Raw genomic sequence first — 16,447 nt, forward strand, 5'->3', positions numbered from 1 at the left:
ACAGGTGCACAGATATACAAATATTAAAGAAAAGTAAGAAAGAATAAAAAATAAGTTACCTCAAACAGGAGGGGTCATCACTTCCCCGGTTATAGGTTGACTCATTATGGAGTCTAATGGCTGAGGGCAAGAATGACCTCATATCGCGCTCCTTGGAGCAGCACAGTTGTCTTAGTCTATTACTAAAAGTGCTCCCCTGTTCAGCCAAGGTAGCATGCAGAGGGTGAGAAACATTGTTCAGAATTGCCAGGATTTTTTGTAGGGTCCTTTGTTCTACCACACTCTCCAGAGATGGTCAGTTTGACTCCTATAACAGAGCCAGCCTTTCGAATCAGTGTACTGAGCCTGTTGGCATCACCTGTGTTGATGCCACTGCCCGTGTTAATTCCATTTTGTAAGGTGTGGTTAAAACAAGCTCACCCCTGAAAGCAACTGAGAGAGAGAAAAAAACTGACAGGCAGCAAAGTCGCATTACAAGAATTTGCCAGCTACTGAAGTTGGCCAACATTCTCAATACTTCCAAATCTCTCAAGCATTTGGAAACATTCAAAGCTTTCTTAAGGAAAGTACACATTTTAACTAAAATTATTTAAAACACTTAGCTAACAATTAAAGTAAAATTAAAACAAGTATAATTAATTCAGAAAAAGATTTTTAATTGCCTTACATTTGCTCTTCTCTCTCCTGGTTGGTTTATTCCACTGATAGCAACGGATTCTATGCTCCTGCACCAGATTCAGTCTGGCACAAGCTCAGAATGCAGATTTCCAGCAACAAACAATCTGCTGGAAGAAGTTAGGGATCGAGCTGCACCCTCCCGCTTGCTGAGTTCCTCCTCCACAGCTTTTGCTGATGCAGATTCCAGCATCTACAACCTCGTTTCTCCAGATTCCTCAACATTAATGCTCTGCCAATTGATTCTATCTGAAGCCCAATGTGGGAGCACATTGGCAAATAGCAGAACTAGCAAGTACACATGTTGGGCATCTAAACATCCCGACATCGATGGGACTTTGGCAGCATGTTCCGACCAGCTGTTTTGGAAACTTACGCACAGTGGCTACTTTATTAGGTATGGGAGTGGAACCCAGTGCGGTCTCCAGCTGCTGTAGCCCATCCACTTCAAGGTTCTTTGTGCTGTACGTTCCGCGATGCTCTTCTGCACACCAGTGTTGCATTGTGCGGTTATTTGAGTTACACCACCTTCCTGTCAGCTTGAACCAATCTAGTTTTCTCCTCTGACCTCTCTCACTAACACAGAACTGGATGTTTTTTTGTTTCTCACACCATTCTCTGTAAACTCTAGAGACTACTGTGTATCAAAATCCCAGGAGATCAGCGGTTTCTGAGGTACTCAAATCAACCCATCTGGAACCAACAACCATTCCACAGTCAAAGTCACTTGGATCACATTTCTTTGGCATTCTGAAGCTTGGTTTGAACAACTGAACCTCTTGACCATGTCTGTAATGTCTGCGTGCTTTCATGCATTGAGTTGCTGCCACATGATTGGCTGATTATTGAGCAGGTGTCATTGAGCAGGTGTATGGGGTACCTAATAAAGTGGCAACTGAGTGCGTCTCTGCCACGACGTCACAGAGTGACAATAATTTTGGAGTTTAAAACAGATTTGACACATTAATAGGATTTGTCTGATGACAGCATTTTACCTCCTCCGGTTTATTGAACAGAAAATCATAGAATACTACAGCATAGAAACACGTCCTTTGAGAGTATTTATTAATGTGCTCAGAGTAGTTTATTTCACCATGAATTTGCTTTGGTTCACTGCTTATTGTGGACAGTGTTGCTGACCACTGAGGAAATGAAAAGCAGGCTATTGATTAGATGTTACTTTCAAAGTTCACAGTAAAATTATTATCAATGTTATGCATGTGTCACCATATACCACCCTGAGATTCACTTCTCAGCAGCCACTCACAGCAGATACAAAGAAAGACAATACAATCAATGAAAAGCTACACACAAAGACGATGTGCGCAAGAAAAAAAGCAAGTCAGAATAATAAATAAATAATCACATTGAGTTGTAGAGTCCTTGAAATTCAGGAGCCTGATGATCAAAAGGTAATAACTATTCTTGAACCTGGTGGAGTGGGAGCCAAGGCTGCTGTACCACCTTCCCAATAGCAGCAGTGAGAAGAGAGCATGGCCTGGATGGTTGGGGTTCCTTGATGATGGATGTTGCTTTCTTGTGGCAGCTCTCCTTGTAGATGTGCTCCTCAACGGTGGGGAGGGCATTTCCTGTAATGTGCTGGGTTATATTCATTACTTTTTGAAGGCCTTTTTCATTCACGGGCACTGGTGCTTCCATACCAGGCCATGATGCAATCAGCTTGGAAGCTCTCCACTGTGCATTTATAGAAGCTGTCAAAGTTTTAGACGACATCCTGAATCTAAGAAGATAGAGGTGCTGCCATGTATAGATCCACTGAAATAACAATACCAAGGAATTTAAAGTTACTGACCCTCTCCACTTCCCTGATGAGGACTGGCTTATGGACCATAGGTTTCTTCCTCCTGTAGTTGAGAGATTGTTGTTGTGGCACCTTTCAACCACATTGTCTATCTTCCTTCCATGTGCCGATTTGTCGCCAACTTTGACTCAGTTAACGACAGTGGTGTCATCAGCAAACCTGAATATGGCACTGGAGCTGTAACCATCCTCATTGTCATAAAAGTAAGTAGAGTAGAACCCCTTTTACTATGAGCTGAAGTCAAAGTTGTTCCATACATCCTTAGAACACATCAATACAACTGATTATTATACATAACAATTCACTGACAAATGTATCTGCAGTGTGCTAAGATTTTGACACTGAAATGATTCCAAGATGAAAACAATTCCATGAACCCTGGTACTGAAAGTATTGAAGTAAGTATTGAAAAGATGTTGTTAGTACTGGGGAACAGTGGCAATACGCATTGTAACTGGACCAGACAAACAAGCGATAAAGGTAAAGGAGATACCTGAAGCTGCATTTTTCCATCTTTGCTCACACTTTTTGTCCTCCATCTTCTGGTGACACGCTTATCTTTCTTTGTAATATCTATGCAATTAGCCTATGTTATACAAAGAGTTAAAGCCAAAGACAAACTTAAATTTAGCAACATGCATAAAAACCAGGATAGCATGTAATTACTTTCATTAAGAAATAAAATGCAGAAACAGATTGGCAGGATATTCCACAATGACAAAAAGAAACGAATTAATGACTGAATAACTACTGGGTTTCAGTAACGGACTCCCATTGTATTTTTTTTTGATTAATCAACTATGATGATGTCACTAATTGTCAATTCCCCTCACATGAAGACATGGGGCATAGTGAGTAGCCAATATATCTAGACCCACAGCTGCTGTCTAACTATCCCTTTCCTTACCAAGAGAACACACACCAAAAAAGAGTCAGGAAATGAGCTGAAAGCTATAATCTAATTTCAGCATCCTGATAACAGTTAGTCAACCAAAGCTTTAGCATTTTATGACATCACCTCAATTCCTCTCCCATTTAATTACTGACATGATATTATTACACTGTATTTAGCATTCCAAGTTTAGCTCCGTTGCAAAACCAGCTGACTTAATTCATGGTAGCTAATTGATTTAAGAAAATTTGCATACTTTGATTAAAACAATCAAACATAAACAGCAAAGTCATGACTAAATCCTTGACCTACTAACACAGGTTTAATTGCCAATTTTCAACCAATGTGGGGATCAAATACCAAATGAGTTTTAGAGTCACCAAACTGAAACCCATTAAGGCCTCATAAAGTACAGAAATTACAGGGGATGATGGCAAATTAAGACTACATTTGATAATGAATGTAATAGCCACTGCTTGGATAATGTTTCTGAAAACAGTAAGGAGCACATTAACTATTACTGAGTACAAGGAGCACTTTACTTTTGTGACATGTCCACGTACTGAATAGCAATTCAAACGTAATAAGAATTTTAAAACTACAAGGTACTGGAAACGCAAAATAAAAACAGAAATTTTCAGCATTTACTGTCTTTAATAAAAATAACTTAAGTAAGCCAGGATTAATTTATACAAATATTATTCAAAAATATTGAATGTACTTAGCTCCCTGAAGATTATACAAGCTCAGGGTTTCCTTAGTTTTTCAAGTGTTGTGTTATTCTTACCTTTGTGTCATTAAATCATTATTGAAGTAAGTGTGAATATTGAACCATACCTGCATGTCAGTGAAATTCGGAGCTGACTGTGTCCTTTGTAGAATTTCTAGATTTTGTAATAGTTTGCTGAGTTCCACCAGACTTGATTGGCAATGTGCAAGGTCTAGATGAACCAAAATAAGTGAAACATTCTTAACATATTCATTATCAGATACAAGATAGTAGATTACTACTTCATCATGTTTTACCAAATACCTTTTGAACATTTATTCATCTCTTCAGATTCCAACAACCATGCTGCAACTTTGGTTTGACTGTTGCTATAGGAAGTAGGTAGACTTGTACTGCATGGAATGGAGGGCTGCCGTGTGAAATTGTTCTGCTGGGGCTAGGAGGTACAAAAAGATACCAAGAGGCATAAAATAAGCATATATTCATCACAAAGAGGAGAGGACAAGAACTTTAATCGATGAATCTAAAGACATTGATCCAAAATGGATTATTGCAGAAAGATACAAATTACTCCTCTCAAATTGGAGGTACTCTATTCAAATTCATGTTGTCATACTTATACAGAAAGTCTTCTGTATTACACTCATAATTCCCATCAAAACAATTTCTAGCGATATTGTAATTTCTTTACGTCTGGAGAATTAAAGCTATAATTAAAACAATCAGAATATATTTTTTTAATTGATGACCAAGATGATAACATGAGGTGTTAAGGACATGTTCTGCTGTAGAGTATTTTGTAATGATAGCAGAAGTAAAATTAGTAAAATAACTGTAAAAATATGAAAAAATGTCCAATTTTTAGAAACCTTGCCCTAAATTACTAATAGCTTAGCACTGTACCTGAAGAAATTCACAAATGAGTTCAGCTATTAAAGTTTAAAGTAAGTTTATTATCAAAGTACATAGATGTCACCATATACAACCCTGAGATTGATTTGTTTGTGGGCATAATCAATAAATCCACAATAGAATAATAACCATTACAGAATCAATGAATGATCTCACCAGCTTGACAGTGGCCTTTCATTGATCTGTTATGGCTACTGTTCTACTAGCCTCCAATCCAGTGTTGGTCTTTCATTTTTTTTCTTTAACTGGGTTCTTTCAGCTTTCTTGCTTTGTGGCTACCTGTGAGCAAGCAAATCTCAAGGCCGTATAATTTATACAATCTTTGTTAATAAATTAATCTTGAATCTTCTATTATAAAGTTTAAGCGAGATAGATTGAGAAACAAGAGAAAATCTGTAGATGCTGAAAATCACAGCAACACCCACAAAATGCTGGAGGAACTCAGCAGGCCAGGCAGCATCTATGGAAAAGAGTACAGTCGACATTTCAGGTCAAAACCCTTCACCAGGACTGGAGAAAAAAAGCTGAGCGGTAGATTTGAAAGGTGGAGGGAGGGGAGAGAGAAACACCAGGCGAGAGGTGAAACTTGGAGGGGGAGGGATGAAGTAAAGAGCTAGGAAACTGGCTGGTGAAAGAGACAGAAGGCCATAGAAGAAAGAAGGAAAGGGGGAGGGAGGAGGAGTACCAGCTGGAGGCGATATCGACTTCTCAAACTTCCATTAATACCTTCAGCCCCCCTTCACCATTTCCCACCCCCTTGTCCCTCTCTCATGTTATCTTCTTGCCCACCCATCGCCTCCCTTTGGTGCTCCTCCCCCACCCCCTTTCTTCTTTCTTCCATGGCCTTCTGTCTATTTCACCAATCAACTTCCCAGCTCCTTGCTTCATCCCTCCCCCTCCAGGTTTCACCACAGGGTTTTGACCTGAAATATCGACTGTACTCTTTTCCATAGATGCTGCCTGGCCTGCTGAGTTCCTCCAGCATTTTGTGTAGACTGAGAAAAACCTTTGTACCATTGAATCTTTACGTCTACATACAGATCATTTAGTTGCATCAAACTCAATATAATTAATTACACATATATCTTTGTTCACAAAATTTAAAGACCTAATATTTGGGAAACGTTTTTAGGGATGGCTAAGTCTCCTATAAGCAATTCTGTGCAAGCTGCACACTATCTGATGAAATGCTGTTTATCAGACTGCTTCAGCACTTCCACTTAATGTATTAACAGTGGATGAAATCCATACTTTGTGACTTGATGGATTTTCCATAAGGCTTTATATTAATATTCAGTGTGCCTCGCTCACTTGTGCATTTATGTCAGGAGTGAGAGGAATTACTTCAGAGCAAAGCAGGGACTACAATATGGGGGCCAAAAATTAAATCATATCATTGGGAACAAGATTAATCTGCCTGTTTTCCAAGAAGAGTATTCTGACTGGTCGCTTTGCCATCAGGTTTGGAGGTGCCAATGCCCGGGATTGTAAGAGGCTTCAGAGGGCTGTAGATTCAGCCCGTTCCATCTTGGGCACCAGCCTCCCTATCATTGAGGAGATCTTCCTAAAGAAGGCAGCATCCATCATTAAGGACCCTCATAATCCTGGACATGCCTCTTCTCATTACTACCACATCAGAAAGGAGGTTCAGAAGCCTGCAGTCCCAAATTCAGCGAGCTAGTATCAGCTTCTTCCACTCAAGATACAAGATACAATATTCAGTTTACTGTCATTTAGAAAGCACAAATGCAATGCAGTTAAAAAATGAGACAACGTTCCTCCAGAATGATATCACAAAAGCACACGATAAAGCAGACTACACCAGAAAATCCACATAACGTTTGGTAATCCCCAAATCCAGAGTCCGGAGTGGCTGCTGCATATTAATATCGTGCTACCATCTTAGCACATTCCCCGGAAAGGAGCTCCAAACCCACCAGACAAAACAAGACTACCCAGACACACCAAGTCAGGAGACCAACTCTACCACCCAACAAACCAAAAACTAAAGCTACGAGACCTACACAAAACCACATAGTTACATATAGTTATAGTTAACATATAGTTACAACAGTGCAGACAATACCATAATTGATATAAAACAGACCATAGGCACATAAAGATAGTCCAAAGATGTTAAAAGACTATAAGTTCAAAAGAAACCACCACACAGTTTCCACAAGTCCTCAGGGTCCCGACAGACTCGTCATCTCACACAGGCGGCAGAAGGAAATACCCCCGCTATGGACTTCCACAGCTCAGCCTCACAGACGCAGCACACAGTGAAAGTGCCCCGACCGCAGTGGACTCCGAGTCCGTCGAACCTTTGAGCCTCCGACCATCTCCTCCGGCACAGCCTCTCTGAGCACCATCCTCGGTCGAGCGCACTACGGCGCCCCCACCAACGGCCACAGGCAACGCAACCCCGAGGTCTGGGGGTCTGTTCTTCTCAGCAGAGACCCGGACCTCACAACAGCAACAGCAACGAAGAAGGCCTTCCTAGAGATTTCCAGATGTTCCTCCGTGCTCCCACGTCCATTTTTCATCAGATTAGGATTGTGCACGGCACCCCACTTGACAAATAACAGATATCAACTCTGGAGTGGCTGCTGCAAACTGCGTCGCACCGCCATCTTGACTCAGCCATCAGATTTCTGAATGGTCCATGAACACCAACTCACTATTCCTCATTTGCACAATTTATTTATTTCTATTGTAACTTACAGTAATTTGTTATGCCTGCACTGTAATGTTGCCACAAGACAACAAATTTTATGACTTAAATAAACCTGATTCTAGATTATGTGGCGGGGCAGGTATAGACTTGATGGGCTGAATAGCCTGCTATGTCAAAAGGAGTCAAACGGATTAGGATGCTCTACTTTAGTAAAACAAAACAAACTAAGAGCTATCCTCACTATGAAAGTTAAATCTCTAAGAGTATAGAATGGAGATTCCCAGATATTGCCAGATATATTTCTCTATCAGGTATAATTTGCTCTTATGGGAAGGGAAAAAAATCTACTCGAGGTCAACAGTTTTCTAAGATTTTCTAAGAAGAGACATGATGATATGGTTAGTCCTTCATTTTGCTTTGAAAGGGGATTCATGTTTAAATGAAGGCTGCTGAGATTCACAACATACTGTATAACAGCTCCTCAAGATATTCTTTACAACACATCAGTTAGGGGAGAAATTGGTGGATAATTACTGAGAAAACTCAAAACATTAATCCATACTGTCTCATTACTGTAAATCAGATTAGTTCTTAAAAACTTCCAGGATCACAATTAGACTCAAGTTGGGACCATATGTGAACTTTTCAATAACAAGGTTTCTACTCTTTTTCATTTGGGAAATGAAGTCAATCAGTGAAAATTAATATGCAATAGTTCAATGCCACTTCAAATAAAAACACATTTTCTTGGTTTTGTATAAATTAACATAGCAGTGACAGGTGGAACTAACATCTGCCACTGGATTTCAGCATGTACAAAAGTCTATCGAAACTGATTCACTCTTTTTTTCCAGCTAATTTGCTGTTCATCAGTTTCACCATCCCTTGTCAGTGCTAACTTAATAAGTTTTAGCTGGAGTGACAACAGGCAAAAAAAAGAGCTGGCCAGAGTTCCTGCTTTTAATTGCAATTGCTTAGCAAGTCCAAATGCAGATGTTGGGTGAACATAGGATCAGTCTGAAGCTCTAATAACTGTCAGTGTTCACAGGCATCAATGGTTAGTCCAGATACTAACCGGTGATGCCCACAGAAAAATCCACAAATCACCTCACTGGAAAGTAGAGATGGAAGGCTTTGGAGTTGGAGAGAAGCTAAAATTAAACCGCTGATTGTTAAGTCTACAGCAATTAAATTCCATATAGGTTACATTAAACTACATTTATAAATTTTATCTTGGATAGTTTAGAGATAGTTCTCTGTCCTTGGCAATCCATTTGTAAACGTTTCATCACCATACAAGGAGACATCTTCAGTGTGCTGTTCACTTGTGATTGGAGAACAACTCAACCCGGCCATCAACTACCCAGGCTACACATTTTCCTAGTTTTAAAGTGTTCCAGTAAGAGATACATGCTGTTGTCATCTTCTGTAATACAAGACGGCCATTTCTCCACTCTACTAATTTGTGCCTATGGAAAATTATATCACTATTCTGATAATGTTGCTGTAAGCAATAGACATTGGCAAATCTTATACTGCATATAAAACTACTTTTGATTTTAAAAAAATCTGGTAACTGAAACTGAAGTCCCTGCCATTGTCTCTTACAGTTAAAAAACTATTCAATTTACCTTGCCAACAATCTTTTATTTTGTAAAGTAGGTGGTATATTAAAAACATATTGTTTCCAAAAACTGCATAAACATCTAAACAGAAACCCTTTGTTCAAATAATTTATCCTTCTAATAGCTTTCTGTATCTGTTTGTCAGATAGATTTATTTACAAATGCTTCAGAGTGTAAACAAAATTTCTTATTAACTGATTCAAATTTACAAATAGAAAAAAAAGCTGTTTATTTAAAATTAAGTGGCAATTCCTTCTAAATTATACTTATTTAACAATCAGATGTAAAATTTAATTGTAAAGGTGCCTCCAAACAGATCAATGCTGAGATATAGTTAATGTGTAGGAGAAATTAGAAATAATCACTGAAAATAAGGTATGACAAGTAAAATTATGCAAACATCAAGTACAATGTAAATAGGTTGTTATGGCAATCATTCAGGTCTGAAACACATACTGATATCGGCTTCATCTTATCTGAACAAGTGGGAAACAATTTCTCACAAGCTTCACAGCTGAAGTTACACAATAGTTACAACCAAATTGAACTAATAGCTTTATTTCACATTTTATGGAAATAAAATCAACCCAAATGTTACATACTCCAAATAATGTTCACTGTTACATACCTTTACATCTAATACAGCAGTAGTTAGAGCTGGTGAGAGATCAGGTTTTGGTGATGTAGGGAAGACGTGAAAATTGGCATCCCTGGGTGAGCGCACAATTTCATTCTGACGGTACAAACGATGATGACGCAATTTTGTTACCCAAGCGTCAAACACTTCCTGAGATTTTACCTGCATGTAGAAAAAAGTGCAAGTGTTCCTTTCATAAATCTACACTCCGTAAGTTTTCTTCGCTTTCTGAATCTGCATACTTTTAAATGATCAGCAGGTTTACTTACATTCTGCATTTACAAACCTTTAGATGATATATATGTTCTTCTGTGTCCAGGTCTATCCGTTGTGTCTTCTTTTTGATTGACATGACACTCAACCCAACATCAATGCTTCCGTGAAGTTTGCCTTTCTGAATCTAACAGAAAATATTGAAAAGTGAACGAAATACAGATGGTGGTTAGTAAAAAATAAACTTGAGGATCTAAAACAATGTGCGAATGTAGAGCAACTGAATATGACTACATACTGTAAAAAATTCCAGCAAATTCTCTAATTTTACTATGGAAGCCTGCCTAATACCTGCAATCATATCTTGTCTGAAAAAAAACAGTCTACCATTTCCTGGTATCAGTTCCACGATGACAGGTGGCGACCTGAAACTCTGACGCAATGAAAGGATGATTTATATTACAGATGATATACAAGTTATGATACTAAATAGTGTCAGACCACAGTGGGAAATAAAGTACTCACTGCATGAGGCACACAATTCCTAAATCTGGTTTCATTAAGGTCAAATGAAACTAAATTCAGAAGCAAAGTATAATGTCCTGCTAGAATAAAACTGCACCTTTGGTGCCAGAAGCTAATGGTGAATTCTCCCAATATATCTAAATTATATTTGTCATATGATGAGATAACATACTTGCAGAATATATTATCCAATTAATTTCCATATACAGTTTCTGTAATATTTTCACTCGTGTTTCATAACCTTTTGTTAGAATAAAATTAAAATTAAGCAACAGAAAATATGCAAAAACATGCCATTATTTCTTGAAATGTTTATAATGCAGGAGTACAGAGTAAACCTTAACTACCAAGTTCATTAACATTACTCTCTGGGGATGAGAGCGAAGTCTGGACCCAAAGTGCAATATCCTGTGGGAAATTGAGCTGAATTGTTACAGACATGCTCATCAACCAGACCCCTAATTAATCTCATGGGGACTTGTGTGATTCTTTATCCAAATCTCTAAAAACTTCCACCTGTCAGGGCACGGTGCACAGATATATCTATCTGAATTACCCTGTGCTTTTTAACCGACTGTATTGGTAACTTTCCATTCTATTGTCATGTTGTTCCATTTCATATACCAGGAAGCTATCTTTGAAGGGTTCCTCAGCCAATTCTGTTCAACTTCCTAAACCTCTCCAGTGTACCCAGAAAAGGCTGCTCAAAATATTCACTTCAGTCTCTGTGAAGTGACTTCCTCAGATGAGCTGACATTTAACCTTCGGTGAAGGCTTTACTATTATCCCCTTACAGGAGTGGCACCTCAATTATTCCCTTTCAACACTGCTTTAGTGCAGCTCTTTGATTAAAGGTAAATCCAACTCCTTTCTTCCTTTTAGAGTTCCTTCTATTTAAAAAGAACATTTGTTCTTCATGGAACTTACTCTTGCACACAAATGCATACTAAATGTCCTAGTTTTCTTAAAAAGGATTAACATTTGCTACAACTGCAAAGAAAACCTTGGCAGTTTCCCTAAGACCTTCTTTCCATCTTATTTTGTAACATAAACCCATTATTTGCTTTTCCACTTTCTGCTGGGCAAATATACCCAAAGAGACATGATCAACATCTGGATTTCTCTTCTCCATAATAAGACCATAAGACATAGGAGCAGAAGTAGGCCATCTGGCCCAACAAGTCTGCTCCAACATTCAATCATGACTGATCCTTTTTCTCTCTTCCTCAACCCAAGTTCCCAGTCTTCTCCCCGTAACCTTTGATGCCATGTCCAATCAAGAAACTACCAATCTCTACCTTAAATACACCCAACGACTTGGCCTCCACAGCTGCATGTGGTAACAAATTCCATAAATTCACCACCCTATGGCTAAAGAAATTTCTCCGCACCTCTGTTTTGAAAGGGCGCCCTTCTATCCTGAGGCTGTGCCCTTTTGTCCTAGACTCTCCCACCATGGGAAACATCCCTTCCATATCTACTCTGTCTAGGCCTTTCAAATTTGAAAGGTTTCAATGAGATCTCCCCTCATCCTTCTGAATTCCAGTGAGTACAAGCGCAGAGCCATCAAACATTCTTCGTTCGATAACCCTTTCATTCCTGGAATCATCCTTGTGAAATTCCTCTGGCCCTTCTCCAATGCCAGCACCTTTTCTAAGATGAAGGGCCCAAAACTGTTCACAATACTCAAAGTGAGGTCTCACCAGTGCCTTATAAAGCCTCAGCATCACATCCTTGCTCTTGTATTCTAGACCTCTTGAAATGAATGCTAACATGGCATTTGCCTTCCTCACCACGACTCAACCTGCAAGTTAACCTTCAGGGTGTTCTGCACAAGGAATCCCAAATCCCTCTGCATTTCAGATTCCTGGATTTTCTCCCCACTTAGAAAATAGTCTGCACATCTATTTCTACTACCAAAGTGCATGACCTTGCATTTCCAGCATTGTATTTCATTTGCCACTTACTTGCCGATTCTCCTAATCTGTCTAAGTCCTTCTGCATCGGACCTGTTTCCTCAATACTACTCGCCCTCCACCAATCTTCGTATCATCTGTAAATGTGGCAACAAGCCCATCTACTTCATCATCTAAATTAGTGGTCGCTAACCCATTGATCGCGATCGACTGGTCGATCTTTGAGACTTTCCCAGTAGATCCCAAAAAAAAAAGAAAAATAAATACACAAATACTGTTGAGAGATTGTTTCCGGGTTGCGGGGTTTTAGTTCCATTTTTTCTGCCCAGTGCGCATGCGTGTAGCTTCCCCCGCACTACACAGTGTAATTCAGTGGTCCCCAACCACCGGGCCAATATGAAACGATAGGAGTCAGCTGCACCTTTCCTCAGTCCCTGTCACGCCCACTGTTAAACACAAGCGAGGTCATCAGTCGCCTAAACGCAGCGATACACTCGCGCCATGGATCACTGGTGTGCGGCCCTCGCACGGCCGGCGGGAAGTGCCGTTGCTGCTGGCCTGGAGCGCGGACAGATGGGCGCCACCTCTAAACCTGTTTGCCACACTGAATGTTCATGGGGAACCCAGTGCTAAAATATTCGCAGACGACTTAATTTGGGCTCAGGGTTTCGTAAGTAGCAGAGCAGCTACCTCGCTGCGATCTACTGAAACAAACTTTTGTCGGCCGATAGATCCTATAAGGGGGGCAGGCGCGCCCTGTTGCACTCCTCGCTCGGTCGGTCGCTCTGCCCGGACTGTGACCACCGCGGCCCAGGCACGGGGACCTCCGGCCCTGACCTTGTCCTCTCACTGCACCTGGCCAAGGCGTCTGGCGGTGGGTGGGCAGGAGGCCGGAGCTCGGACCCGGAGGCTGTCTAATGAGGCAATGAAGCCCTCAAAACTGCTCCGGTACCCTGAGTCCAAGCACCCTGCACTTAAAGACAAACCATTGAGTTTTTTCAGCAGAAAAAACGTGAGCAAGTGGGACAGAAGCTAAGTGCCGAGAGCTGCGAAAACTAAACTGTGGAATAGACTAGACATAAGGAACCTGCTTCGAGCATGGCTGTATTCCGGTCGTGTTTAACATCCTGCCCCAATCGGCCGGTCCGTAAGAATATTGTCAATATTAAACCAGTCCGCGGTGCAAAAAAAGGGTGGGTACCCCTGGTGTTTATACATTATTTCGACTTCCGGGTTGCGGGGTTTTACTTCCGGTCTTTTCTGCCCCAGTGCGCATGCGTGTAACTAATCGATCTGGGGTCGATCCTGCCTTTTACTGAGGCTGAGGTAGGGGATCTTGGGCTTAAAAAGGTTGGTGACCACTAATCTAAATCATTTATATACAGCATAAAAAGAAGTGGTCCCAACACCGACCCCTGCAGAACACCACTAGTCACTGGTAGCCAACCAGAAAAGGATCCTTTTATTCCCACTTGCTGCCTCCTACCAATCAGCCAATGCTCTAACCATGCTAGTAACTTTCCTGTATTACCAAAGGCACCTAACTTGGTAAGCAGCCTCATGTGTAGCACCTTGTCATAGGCTTTCTGAAAGTCCAAATATACATCATCCACTGCATCCCCTTTATCTATCCTACTTGTAATCTCTTCAAAGAATTCCAACAGGTTCGTCAGGCAGGATTTTCCCTGAAGGAAAACATGCTGACTTTGTACCATCTTGTCCTGTGTCACCAAGTACTCCATCACCTCATCCTTAACGATTGACTCCAACATCTTCCCAACCACTGAGGTCAGGCTAACTGCTCTATAACTTCCTTTCTGCTGCCTTCCTCCTTTCTTAAAGAGTGGAGTACGTCTGCAATTTTCCAGTCCTCTGGCACCATGCCAGAGTTCAATGATTGTGCCACCACAATCTTTTAGGATACTTCTTTCAGAATCCTAGGGTGCAGTTCATCTGGTCCAGGCGACTTATTTAGGTCTATCAACTTTTTGAGCACCATCTCTCTTGTACCAGTAACTGCACCCACTTCTCTTCCTTCACACACTACAACATCAGGTATACAGGCAGTATCTTCCACAGTGAATACTGACACAAAATACTCATTTAGTTCATCAGCCATCTCCTTGTCCCTCGTTATTAGTTCTCCTGCCTCATTTTCTAGCGGTCCCATATCCACTCTCATTTCTTTTATTTTTAACATACTTGAAAAAACTTTTACTATTCACTGATATTATTTGCTAGCTTGCTTTCATATTTCATCTTTTCCCTTCTAATGACTTCTTAGTTGCTCTCTATAGGTTTTTAAAAACTTACCATTCCTCTATCTTCCTACTAATTTTTGCTTTGTTTTGCTTTTGCAATAGCTTTGACTTCCCTTGTCAGCCACGGTTGTACTATTTTACTATTTGAGTATTTCTTCATTTTTGGAACATACATGTCCTGTACCTTCCTCATTTTTCCCCAGAAATGCACGCCATTGCTGCTCTGCTGACATCTCTGCCAGCAGCTCCTTCACATTTCCTCTGACCAGCTCCTCTGTCATACCACTGTAATTTCCCTCACTCCACTGTAATAATCCTCAATTCCTTCCCTCTAGTTAATGGTGCTTTGGAAATGGAGAAGTACTATGCTAACTACCAACCAAAATAAGACAAGAATTTGTCATTATAAACATCCCATGGTTCCGCAGTGAAAGAGTGTATGTGTATGTCTGTTTGTTTGATTTCTTGTGTGTGCATCTAGGATGCACCACAGTTCAGAGGAATATTGTTTCATTTGTTTGTATATATGTAAGGTCAAATGATAATGAACTTGAAATGTTTTCATAAAAGATTCAACATAAATCTGAATGGTTAACTGGTACAGTGAAGGTTTATAGCTGAAAAAAGAACAGATAATGAGTTGATGTTTCAAGTCCAGCACTCTGTCAGATGTTCAGATAAAGGATCTTGGGCTTGAAAAGTTAACTGTGTCATTTTCTCCCCCACAGCTGCTGCCTGACCTGCTGAATGTTCTAACATTTTCTGATTTTATTTCAGATCCCCAGCATCTGCAGTTGTTTAATTTATTGCTGAGATTTATTTCAATTGTTACTCACATCAATTGGTGTCTTAGAATATTTCAGCATTCCACTTTCAAGGACAAAGAAACGCTGTAACAAGATAAATTTTGATTAATGGATACATATACAGGCTTACTCAGTCTGTCAGGTCTAAAAATCCATCTCAAGCAACGGCAACTCATCTTCATTTTGGCACATTACAGCTCTCAAGATTTAGCAATGCATTTAAAATGTCACATAACCAGTCTTAAAATTTTTTATTAGGATCAGGTAAGCTTTCAGCAGTTCTGACAGAAGTTATTAACATGCAGTTCGAACTTTCTCTAATGAAGTTGACTAACCTGCTGAGTAATTCCATCATGCCTCATTTTTAAGCACCACTTCTAGCACATGCAGTTTCTTTTTTATCTTACTCTTCCAATATTTTTTATATTTCTCTCGTTTTCAAGTATCTCCTATTTACATTTCTTCCAGACTGATCAGCTGTGGTTAAATACACTTTCATCCCACTCTTTCCTTCACTCAGTCTCTACTTGTTCTGGTTGTGCATTCTCCTTTGTCTCCCCACCTCTGCCTCTTTCCTGCAACTTAAAGCAGGAAAGAGATTTCTAACCTTTCTGAGGTCTGAGGAAAAGTCATCGAACTGACGTATTAACTCTTTCTCTCTCCCCCACTGAGCATATCTAACATTCCCTATTTATCATTTGGAACCAGGAATGTCAATAACACTGCAAAAATCTGGTTAACCTTTAGACTAGTTTG

General features: G+C 40.1%; 1 protein-coding gene across 6 annotated transcripts in view; it reads right to left on the minus strand.

Annotated features, from left to right (window-relative positions):
• Positions 1–16,447, minus strand: part of osbpl6 (oxysterol binding protein-like 6) — a 161,961-nt gene that overhangs the window by 57,257 nt on the left and 88,257 nt on the right. For 5 of the 6 annotated variants that reach the window (XM_073047129.1, XM_073047128.1, XM_073047125.1 and 2 more), the window contains exons 4-9: positions 15,722–15,775; positions 10,257–10,370; positions 9,962–10,132; positions 4,423–4,555; positions 4,227–4,330; positions 2,991–3,083 (exon numbers count right to left, since the gene is read on the minus strand). In XM_073047129.1, the coding sequence (XP_072903230.1) occupies positions 2,991–3,083; positions 4,227–4,330; positions 4,423–4,555; positions 9,962–10,132; positions 10,257–10,370; positions 15,722–15,775 (669 nt within the window). The remainder of the gene's footprint in view (positions 1–2,990; positions 3,084–4,226; positions 4,331–4,422; positions 4,556–9,961; positions 10,133–10,256; positions 10,371–15,721; positions 15,776–16,447) is intronic. The other variant, XM_073047130.1, reaches the window with a different exon arrangement.

This window comes from Hemitrygon akajei, chromosome 5 (assembly GCF_048418815.1).
Source record: "Hemitrygon akajei chromosome 5, sHemAka1.3, whole genome shotgun sequence".
Taxonomy (NCBI): domain Eukaryota; kingdom Metazoa; phylum Chordata; class Chondrichthyes; order Myliobatiformes; family Dasyatidae; genus Hemitrygon; species Hemitrygon akajei.